At 43.7% G+C, this 20,228-nt stretch overlaps 2 protein-coding genes across 4 annotated transcripts in view; one reads left to right on the plus strand and one right to left on the minus strand.

Annotated features, from left to right (window-relative positions):
- The window catches only part of EFCAB14 (EF-hand calcium binding domain 14), a 37,554-nt gene extending 24,124 nt beyond the window's left edge, over positions 1-13,430 (plus strand). The window contains exons 6-11 of one of the 2 annotated variants that reach the window (XM_030870047.2): positions 724-828; positions 1,864-2,055; positions 3,721-3,807; positions 6,228-6,339; positions 7,389-7,514; positions 9,977-13,430. In XM_030870047.2, coding sequence (XP_030725907.1) covers positions 724-828; positions 1,864-2,055; positions 3,721-3,807; positions 6,228-6,339; positions 7,389-7,514; positions 9,977-10,152 — 798 coding nt within the window. In that variant the 3' untranslated portion in view covers positions 10,153-13,430. The remainder of the gene's footprint in view (positions 1-723; positions 829-1,863; positions 2,056-3,720; positions 3,808-6,227; positions 6,340-7,388; positions 7,515-9,976) is intronic. The other variant, XM_030870049.2, reaches the window with a different exon arrangement.
- A 1,800-nt stretch (positions 13,431-15,230) lies between these two features.
- Positions 15,231-20,073, minus strand: TEX38 (testis expressed 38). Of its 2 annotated transcripts, none has more exons than XM_030870056.2 (2): positions 16,476-16,579; positions 15,231-15,838 (listed from the first exon to the last, which is right to left on the minus strand). In XM_030870056.2, the coding sequence occupies exons 1-2, from the start codon at positions 16,510-16,512 to the stop codon at positions 15,231-15,233; spliced, it is 645 nt and encodes a 214-aa protein (XP_030725916.1). In that variant the 5' UTR covers positions 16,513-16,579. The 2 variants fall into 2 exon arrangements, 1 of the variants encoding a protein (XP_030725916.1); XR_009559848.1 differs by lacking the exon at positions 16,476-16,579 and adding an exon at positions 19,832-20,073 and having other exon boundaries at positions 15,762-15,838.
- Between the last annotated feature and the right edge of the window lie 155 nt (positions 20,074-20,228).

Raw genomic sequence — 20,228 nt, forward strand, 5'->3', positions numbered from 1 at the left:
TATTTTTACCAGTTGCATCCTGTTATCATTAAATGTGTATCTTTTAAACTTCCATGGTTTCCAGTGGTAATCCTCCTGCTGAATAAGCCATACAAAGTTTTTCCATTAGAGGGAAAAGTGTATATAAGCATGTTATACTTCAGTCGCCGCCAGGAGAGACTTGAGCAGTGGGAAGGGGATGAGAAAGGAAGGGTAACCCTCATAACTCTTGGCATGTGCTGTACAAACTGAGAAGCTAATAATGTGCACGGTTGGTTACTGTGCTCAGTGCCCAAAGCCAGTGGTTCCTTGACTGGCTGTTCTTTGAATGTATAAAGCTCTTTAGTCCTGGGGAAACAATGACACTAACCAGGTTCAGACTGAGTTGGTCCTGGGAGATACAGTGGTTGTATAGTTTCTCTGGGAGTTACAGGTGACAGGGAGAGGAGGCCTGGTTTCTAGGGAGTTCATTCCATTCAGAGACTGAGAAACAGAGGACCTCAGTTCCCTGACGCAGTCTGGGTGCTGCTGATCCAGTCCAGGCTTTAGGCTGGGGATCCCAGAAGTACCTGGTGCCCTCAGGCCTAGCACAGGCTTGGTCATACCAAGGCTCCTGGGAAATAGTTGTTGATTAATCTGTGGATGCCACCTGTGAGAAGCTGGAATGTTCCAGGACCGTCCCTGATGGATAAGCAAACTTAGTTATTACTTATTGCCTGTACCAACCTTCATTCCTGTTCACAGAATCAGCACGCCTTAAAGGAAACCAGTGGAAGCAACCAGATCATTCCATCACCGTCAGCTACATCTGAACTTGACAGTAAAACCCACAGTGAGAATTTGAAACAGGTACTTTTGTCTCTGGCTTAACTCCCTATGACCATTGAACTCTGGAGGCGGCCTGAGTAGCGTAGGCTCCATGTTGCGATCCCTGAGCAGGCATCTCGTGCACACGTTTGCCTGCCTGAGAGCTGAGCAGAGTTGGGGGGGGGTGTGGCTCTGTCAGGGAGCCAGCGTGCTGCCTGTGTCTTCCTTGGCAGTCTGCTTTTTCTCCCTGCATGTCGATCAGTGGAGTAAATTCCTTTTCACATCTTGAAAGTCATAAAGTGACCAGATTATCCTGAAACTGTTTTTGAACAGTTTTTGAATAGCAATCTGGGCAAGTTAAAGATGGATGGATAGCAGATTAATTCAAAGTGATGGCTGTTTGGGGTCACAGTAAGTACTAAGAACATTAGAAAGCATATCCTGGAAAATCAAGATCTTCTAAAGACCAGAGGAGGGAAAAGGATGAGTTCAGAATCACATTAAAAAGAATAAAAGAAATCTTCACTGCGAAGAATTCCTGTCCTGAATTTAATGCCCTTTAAAGCCTATAATCATCATTCCTTTCTAAATAATCAGTACTGGAGAATGTCAAAAATAATTGAATCTTGTACTAAATAATGCACTACCTGTTATGGTTTTGCTGCATGAGCCAATTCAGTAATTGGTATTGTTTCTACGGTAGTTTTGTTCTGACAAATTAGGTTACTGAGCGTTTCAGTCAATAACCCAGCAGGCTTTCTCGCCAGCAGGTGAGGTAAACATTGGGAAATCAATTCTCAAGCTCTCAGCTTTCTGGGACCAGAGAGTGAATCATGTTGGTAGTCTCTTCCCTCTTTCCCCCTCCTGTCTAACTGAGGTCAGACAATTCCAGAGGGAGTAAACTGGGAGCAGTTCAGAGTGGAGGGACAAAACAGAGACTGACAATCAATGGTCAAGAGCAGGAAAAGGAGTTTACTTCAATAAGTTGACATAATAATGGTTGTTCAGTGCTGCTGGCCTGCTTGTCTAGTACATGTCTTTAGCTGGATTCCACAACTTGATTTATTTCCACTCCAGGATATCCTGTACCTCCACAACTTTTTAGAGGAGGTAAACAGTGCCCTAGTGGGGTACCAAAGAGAGAATGATCTTAAACTCAAGGGGATGAATGAGACAGTCAGTAATCTTACCCAGAGAGTCAACTTGATAGAAAGAGATCTGATTGCTATGAGCAAGGTAGAAAAGCGAGCGAACCTGTCCTTCAGCATGGTAAGCCTCTTCACGTCTTTTGTGACATGTTCTGTGTTGCAGTGTGTTTTGTCTGTACATGGATGACATTCCACAACCTTTTCAGACCACGACTTCTAGGACACTTGAGAGGCTTCACGTTTGTGTTATGCTTAATCCTTGTCTCCTTTAATCCTTACACTAGCTGTGTGATGTGAATGGCACAGACAATGTCAGTCCTGATTTGGGAGGGAGATGTAGAGAGGTTCAGTTGCTTGCCAAGGCCTCACCACAAGTAGTTGGCAGAGACGACAAGCTTCCTTTTATGTTGCCAGTGACTCATCTGGTAGGGAAGCTCTGGCACATATTTCCAAGGGAGGTCTTCTTGATCTTTACTTTTTTAATTTATTAAGGATGGGAACAATGACAGTGACAATAACTAGAGAATCTTTTGTCATTTCCTTAAGCCCAGACTCGGCTTTCAGACTTGTCCTGTTTCATGGGCATATGAGGGGGATCCCCTTGCAGATAATGTCAGGAAAGCTATTTAAGACAAATCAGTCAGACCAGCTCCTCCCCTTAAGAGATCATTGAGTCTGCCCTCTCATTTTACATAAGAGGAACCTGAATGACGTACTAAGTCACTGATGCTGACAGACCGTATGGTTTACTGGTTTTCATGTTATTGCAAATAAGATGTGGTGGTTGTTTCTTTTAATCACCTTTCACATATGCATTGTTCTAGAATCCACGTGGGTCATTTTTTAATAGCTGCGAGCCCCACTCTTAAAGATTTCCCACAGCCAAGACATAGGCATATAGAAATGGAAACCAAATACAGGAGATTGTATAAATTGTATAAGTCAAGTAACTGTATAAATTGTGTAAATCAAGTAACTGCCAAAGCTAGAAGCAAGCAAGCCTACAAGTAAAGTCAAGCCCTGGCACATAGGAAGCAGCCTTTGAACTGGCTCTGCTACAGTGGAGCCCTGGCAAGTGGCCCGGCCTTGGCTTTGAGGGTAGAGTAGGAGGACCTGCTCCTCTTCCTCCTTTACAGGGGTGTGTGATTTACTACAAAGCTGTGAAGATCAAAGGAGCCTCCTCATTTTTAAAAGCCTTTTTGAACTTAGCTAAACTGAGTACAGTAGAGGCTAGGAATTTTGGATGATTTGATGAGTCTTAGGTCTTGAAGGTTGGTTTTCAAGGCTTATAGTGAAAACTCACCAGCCCCAAAGCTCTCCATACTGTCCCTCCTCTCCTCACCCTATTTTTTTTCCAGAAGAGGAAATTGCTAATAGTGCCATCTGTCCTACTGTTTCTTCCAGCAGCATCATACCCAGCATGGTTTTGGGTAGAAGTCCTCTCGCCTTTTATACTTCAAAGTTTTAAAGTTTGTGACAGAAACTAGAAGCACCAGTTTCAGCTTTGTCTCTCTGAGGCCTTTCTCCCTCTCTCCTCTCATTCTCCTGCTGGTTTTCTGTTGAAAGTGTTCTGAGACCCTTCATTTATTTATTGTTTTAAAATTTTTATTGGAATATAGTTGATTTACAACGTTGTGTTAGTTTCAGGTGTACAGCATAGTGAATCAGTTGTATATCGAGACCCTTTAAATAAGTTTGGCCAGTTTGTTTTTAAAATGCTGGATGTTGTTTAAGTTTTAATGTTTTCCTTTAATCTTCTCTTGTTTTGTTCCTTTTACCCTTTAAGATGAATGATAGAGCTGCCACTCTGAAGAGAGAGTCTTTGCATCAAGTGACCAACAGAACAGAGTCAGTAAAATCCCAGAGCATAAAGGTAAATAATAGGAGGCTTTCTCTGAAGTAAGAATAAATGCATGAGCACCTGCTTCTTTCTCAAAGGGAGCACTTTGGTCTTTTTTTGAAACTTCAAGACAAAGTAATTAGTAAATTAGTATATTTGTAAATAAGCAAGTACTTTATCAGGAACGTGCCCCTTGCTCAGCTCTTTGCTAGGAGCTGGTGTGACCACAGTGAGCAGTGTAGACACGTGACACCTGTTCTGGTGGAGCTCGAAGTCCATCAGCCAGAAGATCATTAACACATAATTGAGCAGATAATCACGAGTATGATAAGTGCTACAAAGGAAAGGTATAGGGTATAACAGTGCTAACAGAGAACAGGAAGGCTTCCCTAAGGAAGTGACTTTTAAGCTAAGACAGTAAGTTATCTGTACTAATGATGAGAGGCATAGATAATCTAAAAATAGTGTCTAAACTAAAAATTATTTCTTATTTTTAAAATTACAGACTCTTGGGGGGTGGAAGGGGGAAAAGAAAGATTGCAGTCTCAGTACATACATAGTCTCTTTAAGCTTCAGCCTGTTGCCTTCACCTTGTACCTTCCCTTTTTTTGTTCTTCCCAGACATATTGTCAAGATAAGACAAGTAGTCTGTGATGTTGCTTTGTTATCCCAGGAAAGAAAGTTTGTTTTCAGCATTCTCTGTGATTAGAGTACTGTTTAATATTATAAGATCTTGGCTAAAATAAAGGAAAAGCCAGAAAGATTGTGACTGAGTGACTAAAATATCATTTCAGATGCACATTGCATTCGATGAGCTCAAGGATGGGGTTCACAGGAAATGAACTTGGAAATGAACCACATATGTCAGGCAGTTTTCAATGTAATGCTTTGCATCTAGACTTGTTCTTCCTTAACAGTTTTGTATTGTCTGGATAAAAATCACATATATTAAGATTTTAGTGCTTTATAAGCTAGGCTTTTGTTGAGTTTTCTAACTGCTGCTACCCAAAAAAAATTTTATATTCACCTAGAGAATGACAAGAAAAATTTAAGATCCAGATAAAAATGTTCAAGCACAAAAAAAGTAATGGGTGGTTACTATTGGAAAATAATAGTGATTTCAGCAACAGTTCAGATTTTGACAGTAAATATCAGAATAAAATAGAGCTAGTACACATTTTTGCCTGAATTTTTTGGCTTTACTTTCTGACACTTTGTGTTTTTAACTCTTACCCCAATGTATTAGTCCCTTTGTCCTACCTCATCTAAGTGTCCAAAAGAAATGTAATTTCTCCTTGCCATAAATTATTCAAGCATTTAGTACCTAGTTTTAGCTATATACATCCATATTTTAGCTCCCTAAATAAGCTAAGTGTGATCTACTGTACAGTAACTGTTAGGGTAGAATAAGGATAGGAGAGAAATAAGTAAATAAATATTGAATAAAAGAAATGTGTAATGGTCGATATTCTAACTAAACATGGACTCAGGACCTTTCACACTAGCCTATGCAGTTAGAAACTGACCTCACAGAAACCAGACTTCTCTCTTTTTATAATTAATTGTATTTTTTATATGCTACTATATCATCTGGGAATGAGGCAGGGTAGGGGAAAAAAATTTTTTTAAAGATACAAGTAAGGCCTCGAATTAGAAATATTATAGCTCCCTGATCAGCTTGGTGCTTTGTGACCACCTAGAGGGGTGGGATAGGGAGGGTGGGAGGGAGGGAGACACAAGAGGGAAAAGATATGGGGATATATGTATATGTATAACGGATTCACTTTGTTATAAAGCAGAAACTAAGACACCATTGTAAAGCAATTATACTCCAATAAAGATGTTAAAAAATAAACAAATAAATGAATGAAGAACAGGAAAAAAAATATTGTAGCTCCCTTATGTTCCTAACAGTTCCTGCCACCAGTTGAATCATTACCATGGTGGCAGAGAAGGAAGATCAGGGGGAATACTTGTGGTTTGGTTGCTTTTTTTTTTTTTAAGATGATAAAAGCATAAAACTGCCTAAACTGATCTAGTCACAAGGTGAAGTAAGCTATTCAGGAAAATTAGTTAGTTAGTGTGAAATAGTACCTAGAAAACAATATCCTACCCATTTAGGAAATGGGTATCACAACAGCACCTGAGCAAGTATATGTTTCCTTTACTGCTGACACATGCTTGCCTTCCCCGTCCGCCAAATGCACACAGTGAATCAGATCATCTGTAGCATAATGTCCCCTTGATGGTCTAGGCTCAAATCCAGCCAGGCCCTAATCAACACTGAGTACTGAAGATATCTCTAGTAATTGTTGATTCATTCCTTCATTGCCTTCAGAGGAAGCCTACTTGGGGTCAAGCACTACAGGCTAAATAGGCTCTGGGTATATCATGAAGAATCAGTTGAGGTCTTCCTTCCGCCTTAAACCTGCTGTGATCTTTGTTTTGGACAGAAAGAAGATAGTTCAGATTCTCAGGTATCCAAGCTCAGAGAGAAACTGCAGCTGATCAGTGCTCTCACAAACAAACCTGAGAGCAGCAGGCCTCCAGAGACTGCCGATGAAGGTGAGATATTCAGGGTTGGCTTCTGAATATTTCACGCAGGCTTGGGCAGCTCGCCTCCCACACAGAGAGTGGGGAAAGGTGTTCCAGCAGGACTGATGGCACTGAGTGAGTGATGCCTGAGCGCACTGAGATGAAGCTGCTACACTTTGCTTTCATTTAGAAAAAGCCCATTTTGCACATGATTTGTACTCCAGTCTATTAAGGGAAAAATGGGTAGTGTTTAGCTGGAAATAGACTTCTCCATGCTGTCTGCATCCAATTATAGGCAAAAACATTACTGCCGTAGCATGTATTAAACCAGCCCTAAATGTTGTTTACGAGAGTCTTCATTTCTGTAAATGCATAAAAATTTACTTAAAAATAAATATTAGTCCTTGTAAAAAACCATTAACAAATAACAATGGGATCATCGGGTTGGAAGGGCCTTTGGCTTTAGTCAGGGACATAACCTAATCAGTATTAGCAGGTGCGTTAACCTCTGCTGGTACTGCTCTATGAAGATGTAACCACGGCATTATATTATGTTGGTTTTGACCCCTACCCTCCCACAAGTATTTTTCATTTTGGGGAAAGCAATACAACTTCTCTTATTCTCTTTTAAGTGAGAGACAAAGTACAGTGGGAGGCCTTGCCCTAACACTGTGCTACATAATCGTATGTTAGCACTCTTTCAGCACCAGCTGGTCTGGTGGCAGATACCCCCAGATCGGGCTCATAGCACAGCTCCTAGGATGTCAAATACCCAATGCTTTTCTCACTTGCAGCTTGAACTCTCAACCTCTAAACATGTGGAATGCTAACTTGTACTATAAGAGCAACCAGTGGGACCACGGCTTCAAACCTTAATGTTACATAATATTGATTGATCTTCACTTATCCACAAAACATCTCAATTTGTATCTTTAACTTCATGTAGTCACTATGCTACTTAATTCTCAGCTGTTTCTCTTAAATTAAGTAATATGAATTTGCCCTAAAAGGTTAGGACCTTCAATACCGGTTTAATTTGGTGTCACATTAGTAATCTAAAACTGTATTGTTTGTTACAGAGCAAGTTCAGAGTTTCACATCAAAGCCATCAGCATTGCCAAAATTCCCACGGTCTCTTGGAGGCCAGACTGAGAAAGCTGCTCAGCTAAGGCCTGTCTCCCTACCAGGAATTTCTAGCATCGAAGGTAAATTTTTATATTATGGAGTGATAGAGAAAATGCTCAAAGTTATAACTTTCTGACTTTTTAAACTTGTAAGATAAAGAATGATAGCTAACATTGATTGAGCACTTCCTATAGGCCAGATACTTGATATACATTATATCATATAATCCTGATAACAGTCCTGGGACCATCAATATTCATGTATTATACCCATTTTACTGATAGGGAAACTACCTAAGTCCACATAGCAAACGATTGAGGCAAAATTCACACCAAGGCAGTTTGACGCTGAAGTTTGCACTCTTAACCACATTGCACTATATTATCTCTCTATGAATGTTTTTTAGAGTCTTCTTCATTCATTCGATGAGTGCCTGGTTAGACCCAGTGTAAGCAGTAAGAATACAGTGTAAGAATCATTCTCACTTTCTTCATGGATATAACAGTCTAGTGGAGAAGACAAGCAAGCAAACACAATACTGTGAGATTAGCAAAATAAAGTAAAAGTTGACCCTTTTTGTCAGAGCCCTCCAAAAATGAGGGGTCCTTTGGCTGAAAATCAGCAAGAAAAACTTTAGTAGGAAGGATATGATTCACAGAGAAATGTGCTTGCCTTGCTTCCAACAGTGTGTGTTCCATCCCTCTTCGTGGTGTTTGGTCTCCTGTTTTTGCACTTGCTAACTGCCTGAAAAATCACCCATTCCTGTCACCCTATCTCTACCTGGCTCTTCACCTCAGTTTAGATACCTTTCCACCAGGAAACATTTTCTTACCTCCCAGGACTGGATTAGGCTTCTCCTGTGTATGCACTCATAATATCTTACATTTGCACGTGTCACTCCATTGTAATTTCCTGGGGACCTATAACATTTAACTTCAGTCCCAGCCCCTAGCCTAGTGCCTGGTACATGTGAATATTTGTTAAGTGAATGAGTTGTCTACAGGCTACAATTAATGCTTTTAAAGCATAGAGGCTTAAATTTATATTGTCATTTAAATGCAATTACTTTTTTCCCTGTCCCCAATTTTTCTTTTCTGTTTTCTGGAGAGACAAGAGAGTGTTAAGTTGTGTTTATTGGCAACATAAGTTGCCTCCTCCTACTCTTCATTATTACATCAAGAATTGATGAGAATAAAAAGAGGAAAGACTGTTAGAGCAGATTAAGAAATAGCCAATTTAACATTTATACTTTAATCCCTAACGGAGACCTTACACACTTTTGAATGACTACATTTTATAAATGACCTGAGGCACCAATGAGATTTTTATTTGAATACTGCTATAGAGTACATAGCATGCTCTAAAACTCATGCCCCATGTACACACACACAAACATTTTCCAGCTAGCCACTTGGTGGCAGGCATTGGGAACAAGTGTCTCACTGCTTTTCTGGCTTTTCGGAGAGCTTTTGAGACTTCAGCTGCTTTGTTGGAGCTGTCTTAGGACTAAAAGTAGGGACTTACCCAAAAGCTTGTCTACAAAATTGCTTGACAGTACTGTCCTCTGGTATTAGAGACTGAATCCACTAAGTCATTCAGTGGGGACACATCCAAGCCCTTTTTAGACGTGTAAACAAGCAGCCCTCCTAGGTATTTATTATAGGGCCCTCTCTTGGGTCGGGGAGGGGGTCAGTCTCCAAGAGAGAACAGTTACACCCTGTTATCCCCCTGCCCCCACCCCTGGCAACCACTAATCTCTCAACCACTGTCTCTTTGGATTTGCCTGTTCTGGGTGTTTCATATAAGTGGAATCATAATACGTGGTCTTATGTATGCTTCTTTCTTTCAATATGCTCCTTTCACTTAGCATAATGTTTTCAAGGTTGGCATGCAGCAATATTTCATTCCTTTTTATGACTGAATAATATTCTATCCTACGGATATACTGCATTTTGTTAAGCCTTTCATTAGTTGATGGACATTTATTTGGGTTGGTTCCACTTTTTGACTATTAGGAACAATGAAGCTATGAACATACGTATACAACTTTTTGTGTAGACAACATGTTTTCATTTCTCTTGAGTATATACCCTAGGAATGGAATTGCTGGGTTATATAGTAACTGTTGAACTGACAATATGCCATACGTAGTCTGTTTTATAGGCTATCAGAGCTCCTATCAGTTAGCTCTTAAGGCTTCTACAGTCCTTTCCACCCCTTCAACGTAAGAATAAAATCTGGAAAATCTAAAAGAAAGGCCCTGAACAGAGAGAAAGCCAGTCCATTCACTTCTCCTGTGATTATCTGTCACTGATTCTATTTTGGGACGATAGTACCCTACAGTGTTCCTCTCATTCTTAAAGGATCAAGAATTAGTCTTTCAGATTTAGTGAGATCTTAAACTTTACCTTTTGGGAACAAAGTCTGCAAAGTAGCTTTTCCTTCAGTGCTTAAAATTCTGTTGAGACTACTTTTTAAACTGTTAACTAAATTTAGTTATATGTATAGACATATACATTTTTTTGTAATTCCTTTTTAACAGATCTTCAGGATTTATTCCATAAGACTGGGCAGGATGTGGATGGGAAGCTGACCTACCAGGAAATCTGGGACTCCTTACATTCTGCTGTGCCAGAACCAGAGCGTTTGAGGGAGTTTGATTCTGATGGAGACGGAAGATACTCATTCCTGGAGCTAAGAGCAGCTTTAGGTGTCTAGCCTCATCAGGCTTACTTTAAAAATGGATGTATGCCCTGGACTACCTAATATCTACTCAGCTAACAAAAACAACCCTTCTACCTACCCATCAATCCTCCAGTCCTCCAAACTACAGTAGCAGACACATTGCCACCTTTTACCTTGTTTGAAAAAGCTATGTAAAAGTTATTTTTTTAAAAAAGACCATTTTACTTATAATATGATATTCAGAAATCTATGATTTCCTTAAACCAGTAGGATCTTAATTTTAAAATTGCCAGAAGAAAAGTCAAGCCCTCTTTTTTTCTCTTTCCTTTTTTTTTGAGGGGAGGAGACCTTATCTTTTAAAACTGGAAAATGTGTATATAGAGAGAATAAGCCACCTTTTATATTTCGCATAAATTTGCCTTAAATTAGCTGCACTTTATACAGACTCAGAAAATGTCTTTGCTTTAACAGACAGACCTTTTCTGTTTGTAAATATTTAAAATGAAAGAAAGAGTTGTGCATATTTTGTGGGAAGTAGGAAGAATGGTTTGAAACAGGACGTGAACAAATGACTTGCTGTTAAAAATTGCTAATCTGATCTGGTAGCAGCTTGAAGCTGTGTCCCCATCTCCTTAAGACATCCTCTTTGGGTGCTGCCATGGGGTTTGGCCTGGTGCTGGGGGAGTAGATTTAGGGAGTGGACACTGGGGACGGTGCTGCCTCCAGGCTCAGGATTCTGGCTCTTTGGTCTATCCTCTCAGCTCCTCCCAACCTGTGAACCAGAGAAGTCTTGTTGGGGATTTTCTCTCTTTTAATCCTGTTTCAGGATTTATGAGCATAAAAAGTTATCCAGTGGGAGCTACATTTCCTCCCTGAGTGAACTAGATTATCTTCCCCCACGCACCCACTCAAGTCTACCTTTAAGCCGTAGCTGACTTTCACTTCTGATACTGTCTCCATTCTGAATGGCAGGGCTGCAGTCCTTCGGCCACTGTCTCAGCCTGGCTACTCAGGAACTATAGAGGAAAGCTCTGCCTCTAATTTTGATCCAGGAAACTTCTTGAGATTTTACCTGGGGCCTAACCAAGAACCTACTATGTTCTTCTGTGGGCTAAGGCCAAAAAGGTTGTGAAATGAAACACCTGAAATCATATTAGGTTTCCTGACAATTACAGCTCAGAAATAGCTAGAGGCTTTCTGTCCAGAGGATGCCAAACATGGCAGGCAGGCCTAGGGCGGGGGGCTTCACGTTATGGCAGCAAATCTAATACAAGCAAGTGCAGTACTTCTCCCATTAAATGCTTCTGTAGCCCTGCTACTAAAGGTCCCTGAACTGGAAGGAATTATTCCTCCATGTCACCTCTGTGTGTGCTGTGTTGATCTTAGAAGCAATCTTCAGGCAACACAAAAGGAAACCTGCAAAACTTAACTGTGCTGTAGGCCAAGTCAGGGAGAAACTGGAGAAGCTTTCAGACTTCTCTAGTAAAGCTTGTTTCCATTTTAACTTTGTCCAAGTTGCCCGTTAGCCATGGATGTGGTGGAGCACCCTTAAATATTTAAGGGCTGTTTTTTTTCTTTATATGATGTTCAGGTCGGTGTTGGCTAACCTTGGGTTTTTTTTCTAGAAATATTAAAATTTAGTTGAAGTAGGATGAAGTCTTTTCCCATGAATGTGTCTGCTTACCTCATTATGGCTTACGCTTCTCGCTCTATTTCTCTCAAACAATTCCTTTGCCTACCTATGCTATTTTACTTTCTTGGAAAGGTTTAAATATAGTATAAAATTAGCCTGGCACTTTAGGTAACTTGAAGATAACTTACTCTTCTGGCTGCCTTTCATGCCCCCCCCCTTTTTAATATATATACCCTTGCAGATTTTGTAACAACCAAATAAAATTCTAGCAATAAATTGAATTATACTGCTATATTTATATGTACTGTACCATAAATAGTATGTCTGTACCTGGAAGGTATTTTTTTGAGAACTGATTTATATGAAGTATACTTGAGGGTAATGTAGCTTGTCCTTTTTAGTTTCAAATTCTTATTCATAGGCAAATAGTTGGAGGACACCTTAACTCTTCGTATATACTTTTCTTTTGCATCAGCTGTGCTTTTTAGTTTAGCCTCCATTCTTCCCACCTGAAGCTTGTCCGCCACCTACCATCATCCCTGAGCCAGCTGGATGGTTCCATCCTCTCCCCACCAGATTTGGCAGAGGTGTTCCTGCTGCGCCCTCAGACCTGCGAGTACCCTTGCCACACCGCCTGGGAAGGTGCCATATCTCCCAGGCAGAACTAGGACATCTTGAACTCCTTTGTTCTAAGTTGAGCGTATTCATTGGCTTAAAAAAAGAATTCTCATAAGCCTTTATCATTATTAATTTGGGATTTTTATTTGAAATTTGTCTTAACTTATCCAGCCTATGATTTGTGTCGATCTCTAATCAAGCCTCACCTACCACACCTCAGCCCTCAGCTAGGTAGTAGTAGTGAGTTTGGTTTTGGTTTTCGTTTCAAATGCTTTTACCTTTGCACTCCGGCAGCTCCTCCTGCTGCTTTCCTGAGTTACCCAAAGCATGTCTTCTTGGTCCTGTTTTTCTTTCGCCTTTTATCTGGTATAATGTTTACCTAGAGAGCCTCCCCCATAAATCAGAGAGGCAATATATTATAGGAAGAGAAGAACCAAAAGAAGAGAGAACCTGGCTTAGGGATGACTGTAGTGTCGTCTTAAAGGCCGAGAAGGGCCTGGCTCTTAGGATTGTGTCTGATACAGCACAGCTGAAGAGTGGACACCCTTCACCTGCTGCTGGTTTCTTTCCCTTCCTTTGGCGTTCCCCCTCACGTTATATCTCTGGCCGTAACCACATCTGCACGCCCCCACGCCCCCCCATGTTGGTCCTGCCGGTCACAGTTGAAGATTTTGACTGTGATAGGCTCATACTCATATGGCCTGCTGTTGAGTTGTTTTTAGTAACAGCTTTTGTTTGCTACACCTCATTGGCTTGCTTACCAACGCCAGTTTGATATGGTCCCCTCTTTCATATCCAAACCAGAAAACATTTGGGTATTCCTGAGACTTTATAGAGCGTGTACTGTTTGTTATACGAACCTAACCTACCTTGTTGTTTTCTCATATTAAGAAATGTAAATCTACTTTGCTTAAGTGGAGCTATTTTGGTAATGTTTAAGCAATTTTGGTTCTGTTTAGGGAGGGAATTCAAGATTTCCATCACTTGATTTGGGCTTTGCTAATTTAATATCAGTAATAAAACAATTTTAATTTAAATAAAACATTTCTTTTTTCTCTCACTGTGTCTGTGATTAAAGGCTTGCCCCTCCATCCTCCCAATTACTAAGAAAAAAATCTGCTTTGATCCGTATTTTTTTGGACTCCTTCCTTCTTTTGAATGCAAAGCCTAACAGATGGTGGACAGAAAGTAACGTTGAAGAATCTGCCTGAAGATCCGCCCAATTTGGCCTGAAGAAATGAAGGCTGTTTTGGCATGTGCAGGGTGGGAAGGGAGCAGGATGAGGGAAGAGTGAGCCCCTGCCTCTGTATCAACCAGAGAAGTTCCACTTACGCCTGTTTTCTATTTTGAGATTCAATATGAGAGCATGTTTACAAGAAATATTCCAATGTCTTTGGAAAAAAAGAAGGAAAAAGGCTTGAAATCCATTTCAAGATAAGGGGTCATATAGGGAGGAGCTGGGCTTTTTTCACACACAGGAAAAAAAAATTTTTAATAGCTTTACATGACCGCTAGATTCTGGGATTGCACACACACACAATCTGGGTGGCCTTTCCTCTCAGGAGGAAAAAAGCTTAGCTCATTTACAAATACGGTAAGATGATTTTCTCATTCCCAAAGTGAAAGGGAAAATTTTATATCCTGGAGCAGAGCTGGGTCTTCTTATCTTTGAACTGGGACCAAATAGCCAGTATTATCTTTGTCTCTCCTTTTAGAATAGTTTCCAGAAGGTACAAAAATTAATATTTGTACACAGTGGATCTTAACTTTGGGAGAGGCCATGAATCCCCTTGAGAAAGATTTAAAAAAAAATACATTTTTTAGGAGGTTCATTGGCCAGCCCTTCCCCCAAGCCAATCCTTGAACCAAGTTAATTACACACACAATAAATCATTTTCCAAGTGGCTTCAAACAAGACTTCATTAGGGAATGGACACCACGGTATATGGTGGGAAGATCAGGAAATTTGATGCTAGACAGACATAAATTTGAGACCTTGCTCTGTAACATAAAAATGATACTGCAGGGCTTCCCTGGTGGCGCAGTGGTTGAGAGTCCGCCTGCCAATGCAGGGGACACAGGTTTGTGGCCCGGTCCGGGAGGATCCCACATGCCGCGGAGCGGCTGGGCCCGTGAGCCATGGCCGCTGAGCCTGCGCGTCCGGAGCCTGTGCTCCGCAACAGGAGAGGCCACAACAGTGAGAGGCCCGCGTACCACCAAAAAAAAAAAAAACATGAGACGGCAAATGCCCTTGGAAACTTCATCTGTAAGAAGAGGATTGTGATATCTGTTTGGCAGTGTTCTTGTATTAGAAATAATGTAGACAACCACACAAGAACGCAATACATCTTAGATGTTAACAAAGAATGCAATTCCAGCAGCAGTGCAGTGTGGCTCATGGGTTTCATACTGACTTGTTTTGGCCACTACCAATCACCATCGTTCATGCATCCTCAGTGGCTGCCACTCTTGTCGCAACTGTGCTTAATGTCCCACAGAATGTCATTCCCTTTGGGTACCTAGCCCAGGGTCTGACATATGGTTTTGTTCTTAAATACTGTCTAGAGGGATGTTGAGCCCATCACAACTACTGGTTCAGCGTGTCTCCCCGCAGCAAGCCCTCAGTTCCCATTGGTATTGGTGAGACTCTGACCTTCAGCTTGGTTTGTGAAGTGCCCCCCTCAGACATTTTCCCTCCTAACAGCAAATGAGACACAAGGGAGTCTTGGACTTTTTTAAATCTTTCATTATGTGACATCTAGATGGGCCCTGGCCTCTGTGTCAGTACCACCTCCCTGAGGTCAGCTCCATTTCCTGCACTGCCCCGATACCTCCAGCTCCCATCCTCAGTGAGAGGAGGCTACACTTCTGAAGCAGACAGCTTGGCATTTAAGCAGTGGTCCCCCTGGGCCAGTGTGGGGAGGGAATGGAAGTGGATGTTCCTTTCAGGACAGGTGGCCAAAGGGTAGGAGACTGAGTGGTTCAGCATCGGGGGTAGGTTACACAGCGAGAGGGCAAAGGGCACCTCCTGAAAAATGGGAATCGGGGGTCGGGAGCTGGCCTGGGGCCGCAGCACCGGGGAAGGTAGGGGCTGCTGTGGGATCAGCTGCACTGCAGGTTGCAGGGGGCTGGGGGCCTCCACCTTGGGGCTGCTGTCTTGAGTAGCATAGCTCCTGCTCTCGGGGATGTCCAACTCCCACGGGTGATCTGAATTCTGGGTGTCAGTCTCGGTCTTGGTGGCATCAGGGGGAGGGCCCATGTTGATGGCCGCGTTCATGCCATAGCGCCGTCGCTTGTTAATCCAGTACAACAGCGGGCTGTAGGTAAATGCGGCTGCTCGCATCACCTCCATCCACTCCCGGGCACGCCTTTCCCGCCGCAGGTTCTTCCTCCAGTGCAGAAAGAGAATGCAGCCGCCGGTTATCACAGAACACAGCCCCAGGAATCCAAAGTACAGTGGCACCCACACTAAGGAAGGCAATAAGAAAAAAAGCAAGCTGGCTGATAGCTGTAGCTTGGGGTCTCAGCTGTTTCTCATTCCTCTGCTTAGCCCTTTCACCAATCGTTCCCTCCACTTAACCACTCTCTCCATTCCTTCCTTTTCTCATTGACTGGCCTCATCATTCTTTTATTCAGTCAAAGCAGGATTTCCAGGGAGTTTAAGAGGCCACCTTTCGCTCTTCACAGATAAGAAAAGCTAGGTCTAGAGGGGCACGACCTGCCCAGGCTTACTCAAGCCTCTGGTTCCCAACCCTGGCCCCGTCTGATCCATCAGAATGAGAAGCCTCACTAAAGGCAAAGCCCATCAAGAGAGTAAAAGTTTACCAGTCGACGGGACACCAATGTCCCATCCCATTCCACCATACCGCTAACCATTCAGCTGTGATGGCCTGGGGTATTTGTGGTACCCCCTCTGGGCTGTCAGAGAGACATGGTCTATGCCCTCAAGAAATCCATAGTTTTCTAGAGGAAACCCTGTCCTAACTCTTAGCATGCTTCCACACAGGCAGCCATCACCCCCACCCATGCAAAAGGTCTTCCCTGAGTGCCCCCAGGCCTAGGGCATAAAGCAGGGGGCAGGGATTTGGGGAGGGAGCACACTTACCACCAGGGAGGCTGAGGTCCTCCCTTTGGGAATCCATAACGTCAAACCTTGGTACCTAGCTGGCCGATGGCTCTGGGGAGAGGGAGTTCACCTACCCATCTGTCTAGCCAATAGGAGTCCCCAGAATTCCCAGACCCCATTGTTCCCTAAAGGTGGTTCACAGAGTTCTGAACACTGAGCATCCAAGGGCGATGCTTGTGAAGTCTAATGGGAGGAACAGACGCCACCAGTGGTGTTTCCTAGGCCTAGTGCGTCTCTACTGCTTCTACCAAGGACTGACCCACCCTCTGAATTGTCGGCCCCCTACCTCTGACCTACAGAGCAGCCCCCAGGAAAGGGCCCTAGATTCCTCGGGGGCTTATTTTGTCCCTAGGCTTTAAGGAACAGTTGATGGATCCCTGGGCAGGGAGCACCCAGAGCAGTGGGCAGCCCTGCCGTCAAGTCTGCTATGACTGACTTGTCAGGAGACAACCCACTCAAGGGAGCTATGTGGTCAACACCGCCTTCCTTGGCTCTTACAATTTCTCTTTTGTTTCATTACCTTCCTTCAATGAGTATTGGCAAGTGCTTCCGGGGCATCAGGCCGAATGGGAGCTCCCCACCATCTGGCCCTACATCTCTTTTCAGCTTCACCTTCCTCCCCATCCTTCACACACCTTTCCCTTCTGACCAGACCCTGCTTAACAGACCCTGCTTATTCACATCTCTGGAGCATTGCTCACACTGCTCCTCCACCTAGGAGTGCCCCTCCCCACTCTCCCCACCACCGAACACCTGCTTATCCTTCAAGGCTCAGCTCAACACCCCCTACTCTGTGACAAAGTTCTTTCAGTTGGCTTCCCAGAATCACACCGTCTCCAGTTTGAAGGCACTTTGAGAGTTGTGTAGTCCAACTCCCAGCACATGATTGAGCCCTAGAGGCAGATCTCCCCTACCCAGCACTAATACGTGGGGAATTGCTTGGGTCAGGGACTTGCCCACACCTCCTGAAGCAGCTTCATCCATTTATGGGCAGCTCAGTTAGAAAGCCCTCCCCTAACTAAACCCACGTCAGCCTGCCTGAAGGTTGCACCACTAGGCCTAGCTCAGCTTCTGGGCACCATCTAAGTACTTCCCTCTTTAAGTCCCCAGCGTGGGACTTGGGGCACTAATGAGCACAGATTTCTCTCCAGGTTCCACTTACTCTGGGCTCTACCTCACTGGCTTCTGCTTTTCAGTCTCCTTTGCTAGTTTCTCCTCTTTTCCCTGATCTCTAAATGTCAGGTGCCCGAGGGCTCAGTCCTCAGCCCTCTGTCCACATTCATTCCCTCAGTGATCTCACCCGGACTCATGGCTTTAAATAGCGTATCTACCATATATACACTGTCAACTCTCAACGTTGTACCTCCAGCCCAGACCATTCCTCAGGACTTTAGACTCATACTCCCAAAAGCCTGGCTGACATCCCTCCTTGCCAGTCTGTTATCTCAAACTACCATGTCCAAAACCAAACTCCTGATGGTCCATCTCCAAAACCTACTCCAGCCTCCTCCTCTCTGTAAGTGGCAACTCTCTCCCTCCAGTTGTTCAGGCCAAAAACCTGACAGTCACCCTTGACGCCCTTCATTCTCTCACACCCACGTTCACTCCAGTAGCAAAATCTTTAGGCTTTGCCTTCAAAACATACCCAGGGGCTTCCCTGGTGGCGCAGTGTTTGAGAGTCCGCTTGCCGATGCAGGGGACACGGGTTCGTGCCCTGGTCAGGGAGGATCCCACATGCCGCGGAGCGGCTGGGCCCGTGAGCCATGGCCGCTGAGCCTGCGCGTCCGGAGCCTGTGCTCTGCAACGGGAGAGGCCACGACAGTGAGAGGCCCGCATACCACAAAAAAAAAAAAAAAAAAAAAAATACCCAGAATCTGACCATTTTTCCATCATCATCACTTTAATACAAGTACCACCCTCTCTCACCTGGTCTCCCTTTAGGGTGATCAACCATCCCTGTTTGCCTGGGACTGAGGGAGTTTCCAGGACATAGGACTTTTGATGCTAAAATCAGGAAAATCCCAGGTAAACTAGGACAAATTAATCACCCTTGGGAGAGCTTGCATCCTTGTCCCCCACGCCCTATATTCCACCAGCAGTCAGAATGAGGCTTTTTAATTTTTTTTATTATAAATTATTTTTATTTCTTTATTTATTTTTGGCTGTGTTGGGTCTTCGTTGCTATGTGCAGGCTTTCTCTAGTTGCTGCAAGTGGGGGCTACTCTTCGTTGCAGTGCATGGGCTTCTCATTGAAGTAGCTTCTCTTGTTGCGGAGCATGGGCTTTAGGTGCGGGCTTCGGTAGCTGTGGCTCATGGGCTCTAGACACAGGCTCAGTAGTTGTGGCACACAGGCTTAGTCACTCCATGACATGTGGGATCTTCCCGGACCAGGGATCGAACCCGTGTCCCCTGCATTGGCAGGCAGATTCTTAACCACTGCACTACCAAGGAGGACCCTCACTCAGATTTAAAATCAAAGTCCTTAACCAAAGCCTACAAAGCCCTGAACGATCAAACTACCCCTCTCCATGCCTCCTTCGCACAATAACCTTCTTGCTGTTCCACAAGCAGGGCAAGCGTGCTCCTGCATCAAGGCCTTTGCACTTGCTATTCCATCTGGAAGGCTCTTCCCCCAGGTATCCACACAGACCATGCCTCATTTCCTTCAGGTCTCTGCTCAACTGGCCCCTTAGCTCTGTCTCTCCTAGCCTGCTTTGTTTTTTCATAATGTGTATTATCACCTAACACTATTTATGTACGTATGTAGGTATGTATACATATTGTGTCTCACCCCACTAGAATGTAAGCTCCATGAATTAATGTAAACAAGGAAATAAATACGTAAGAATTTCAGGTAGCCTTAACTGCTCTGAAGAAAATAAGGTAGTGGGATAAAGAATATAAAGTGACGGGGGTGCATCAAGAAAAGTCCCTTTGAGGTGCTGACTTGTGAACTGAGCCCTAGATGATGAGGAGATAGCCATGTGCAAAGGGAGCAGCCAGTGCAAGGATGCTAAGGCAGGTACAGGCTGGCGCACTTAAAGGACTTGCTAATCTCAGGGTTTACCACACTACTCCCAGCACAGGCCAGGGCCCAAGGCCCATGTCCAAAAGTGCAGGCTGGACTGAGCAGAGTTGAAGGCACTGTCCCTGACCCTAAGAGGTCCATCATTCAAGAGGGGTTTCTATCATGTAAGACCCGACAGGAGGACTTTCATGAGGGCAGACTGATCAGTGCCATCACAGGGGGCCTGCTCCAGGCCTGGCCCTGTGCTGGGCGCAGGTGAGACCAGGTGTTGATGTCACCGTTCTTGACCCCAGGAGTTCACTCACACCTGGTTCAGGGGGTGAAGAAGATGGTGGCATTGGGTGGAGAGACAGCATTCCAGGTATAAAGACTTGTCAAGGACAAATCCAGGTGTCTCTTTGGGGAGAAGTGTAGTTCAGTTTGGCTGGAGTTCAAGGTGGGTGTCAGGAAGCAGAGGAAGAAAAGGCTTCGGAGGCAGCTGGCATCTTTAAAAGAATTCAGCCCTTGGACAAGTCTTGGACAAGTCTCTTAATGATTCTCAGCTTCAGTTTCCTCGTCTATAAAATGGGGATAAAACCTGCCTCACACAGTATGAAGCAAATAGTGTCCTGCACATAGAAACGCTCAATAAAGAGAAGCTGCTACTGTGATTACAGCTGATGAAAGGGCCTTCGATGCTGAAGGATGACTACTCCAGCACGGGC

Source organism: Globicephala melas, chromosome 1 (genome assembly GCF_963455315.2).
Source record: "Globicephala melas chromosome 1, mGloMel1.2, whole genome shotgun sequence".
Taxonomy (NCBI): domain Eukaryota; kingdom Metazoa; phylum Chordata; class Mammalia; order Artiodactyla; family Delphinidae; genus Globicephala; species Globicephala melas.

Excerpts from the sequence above, each read along its gene's own strand:
- TEX38 (XM_030870056.2), bottom strand. The coding sequence starts at position 16,512 with ATGGATTCCCAAAGGGAGGACCTCAGCCTCCCTGGTG. Across the intron at positions 15,839-16,475 it reads GGACCTCAGCCTCCCTGGTG|TGTGGGTGCCACTGTACTTT; the intron begins GTAAGTGTGCTC and ends TGCCTTCCTTAG.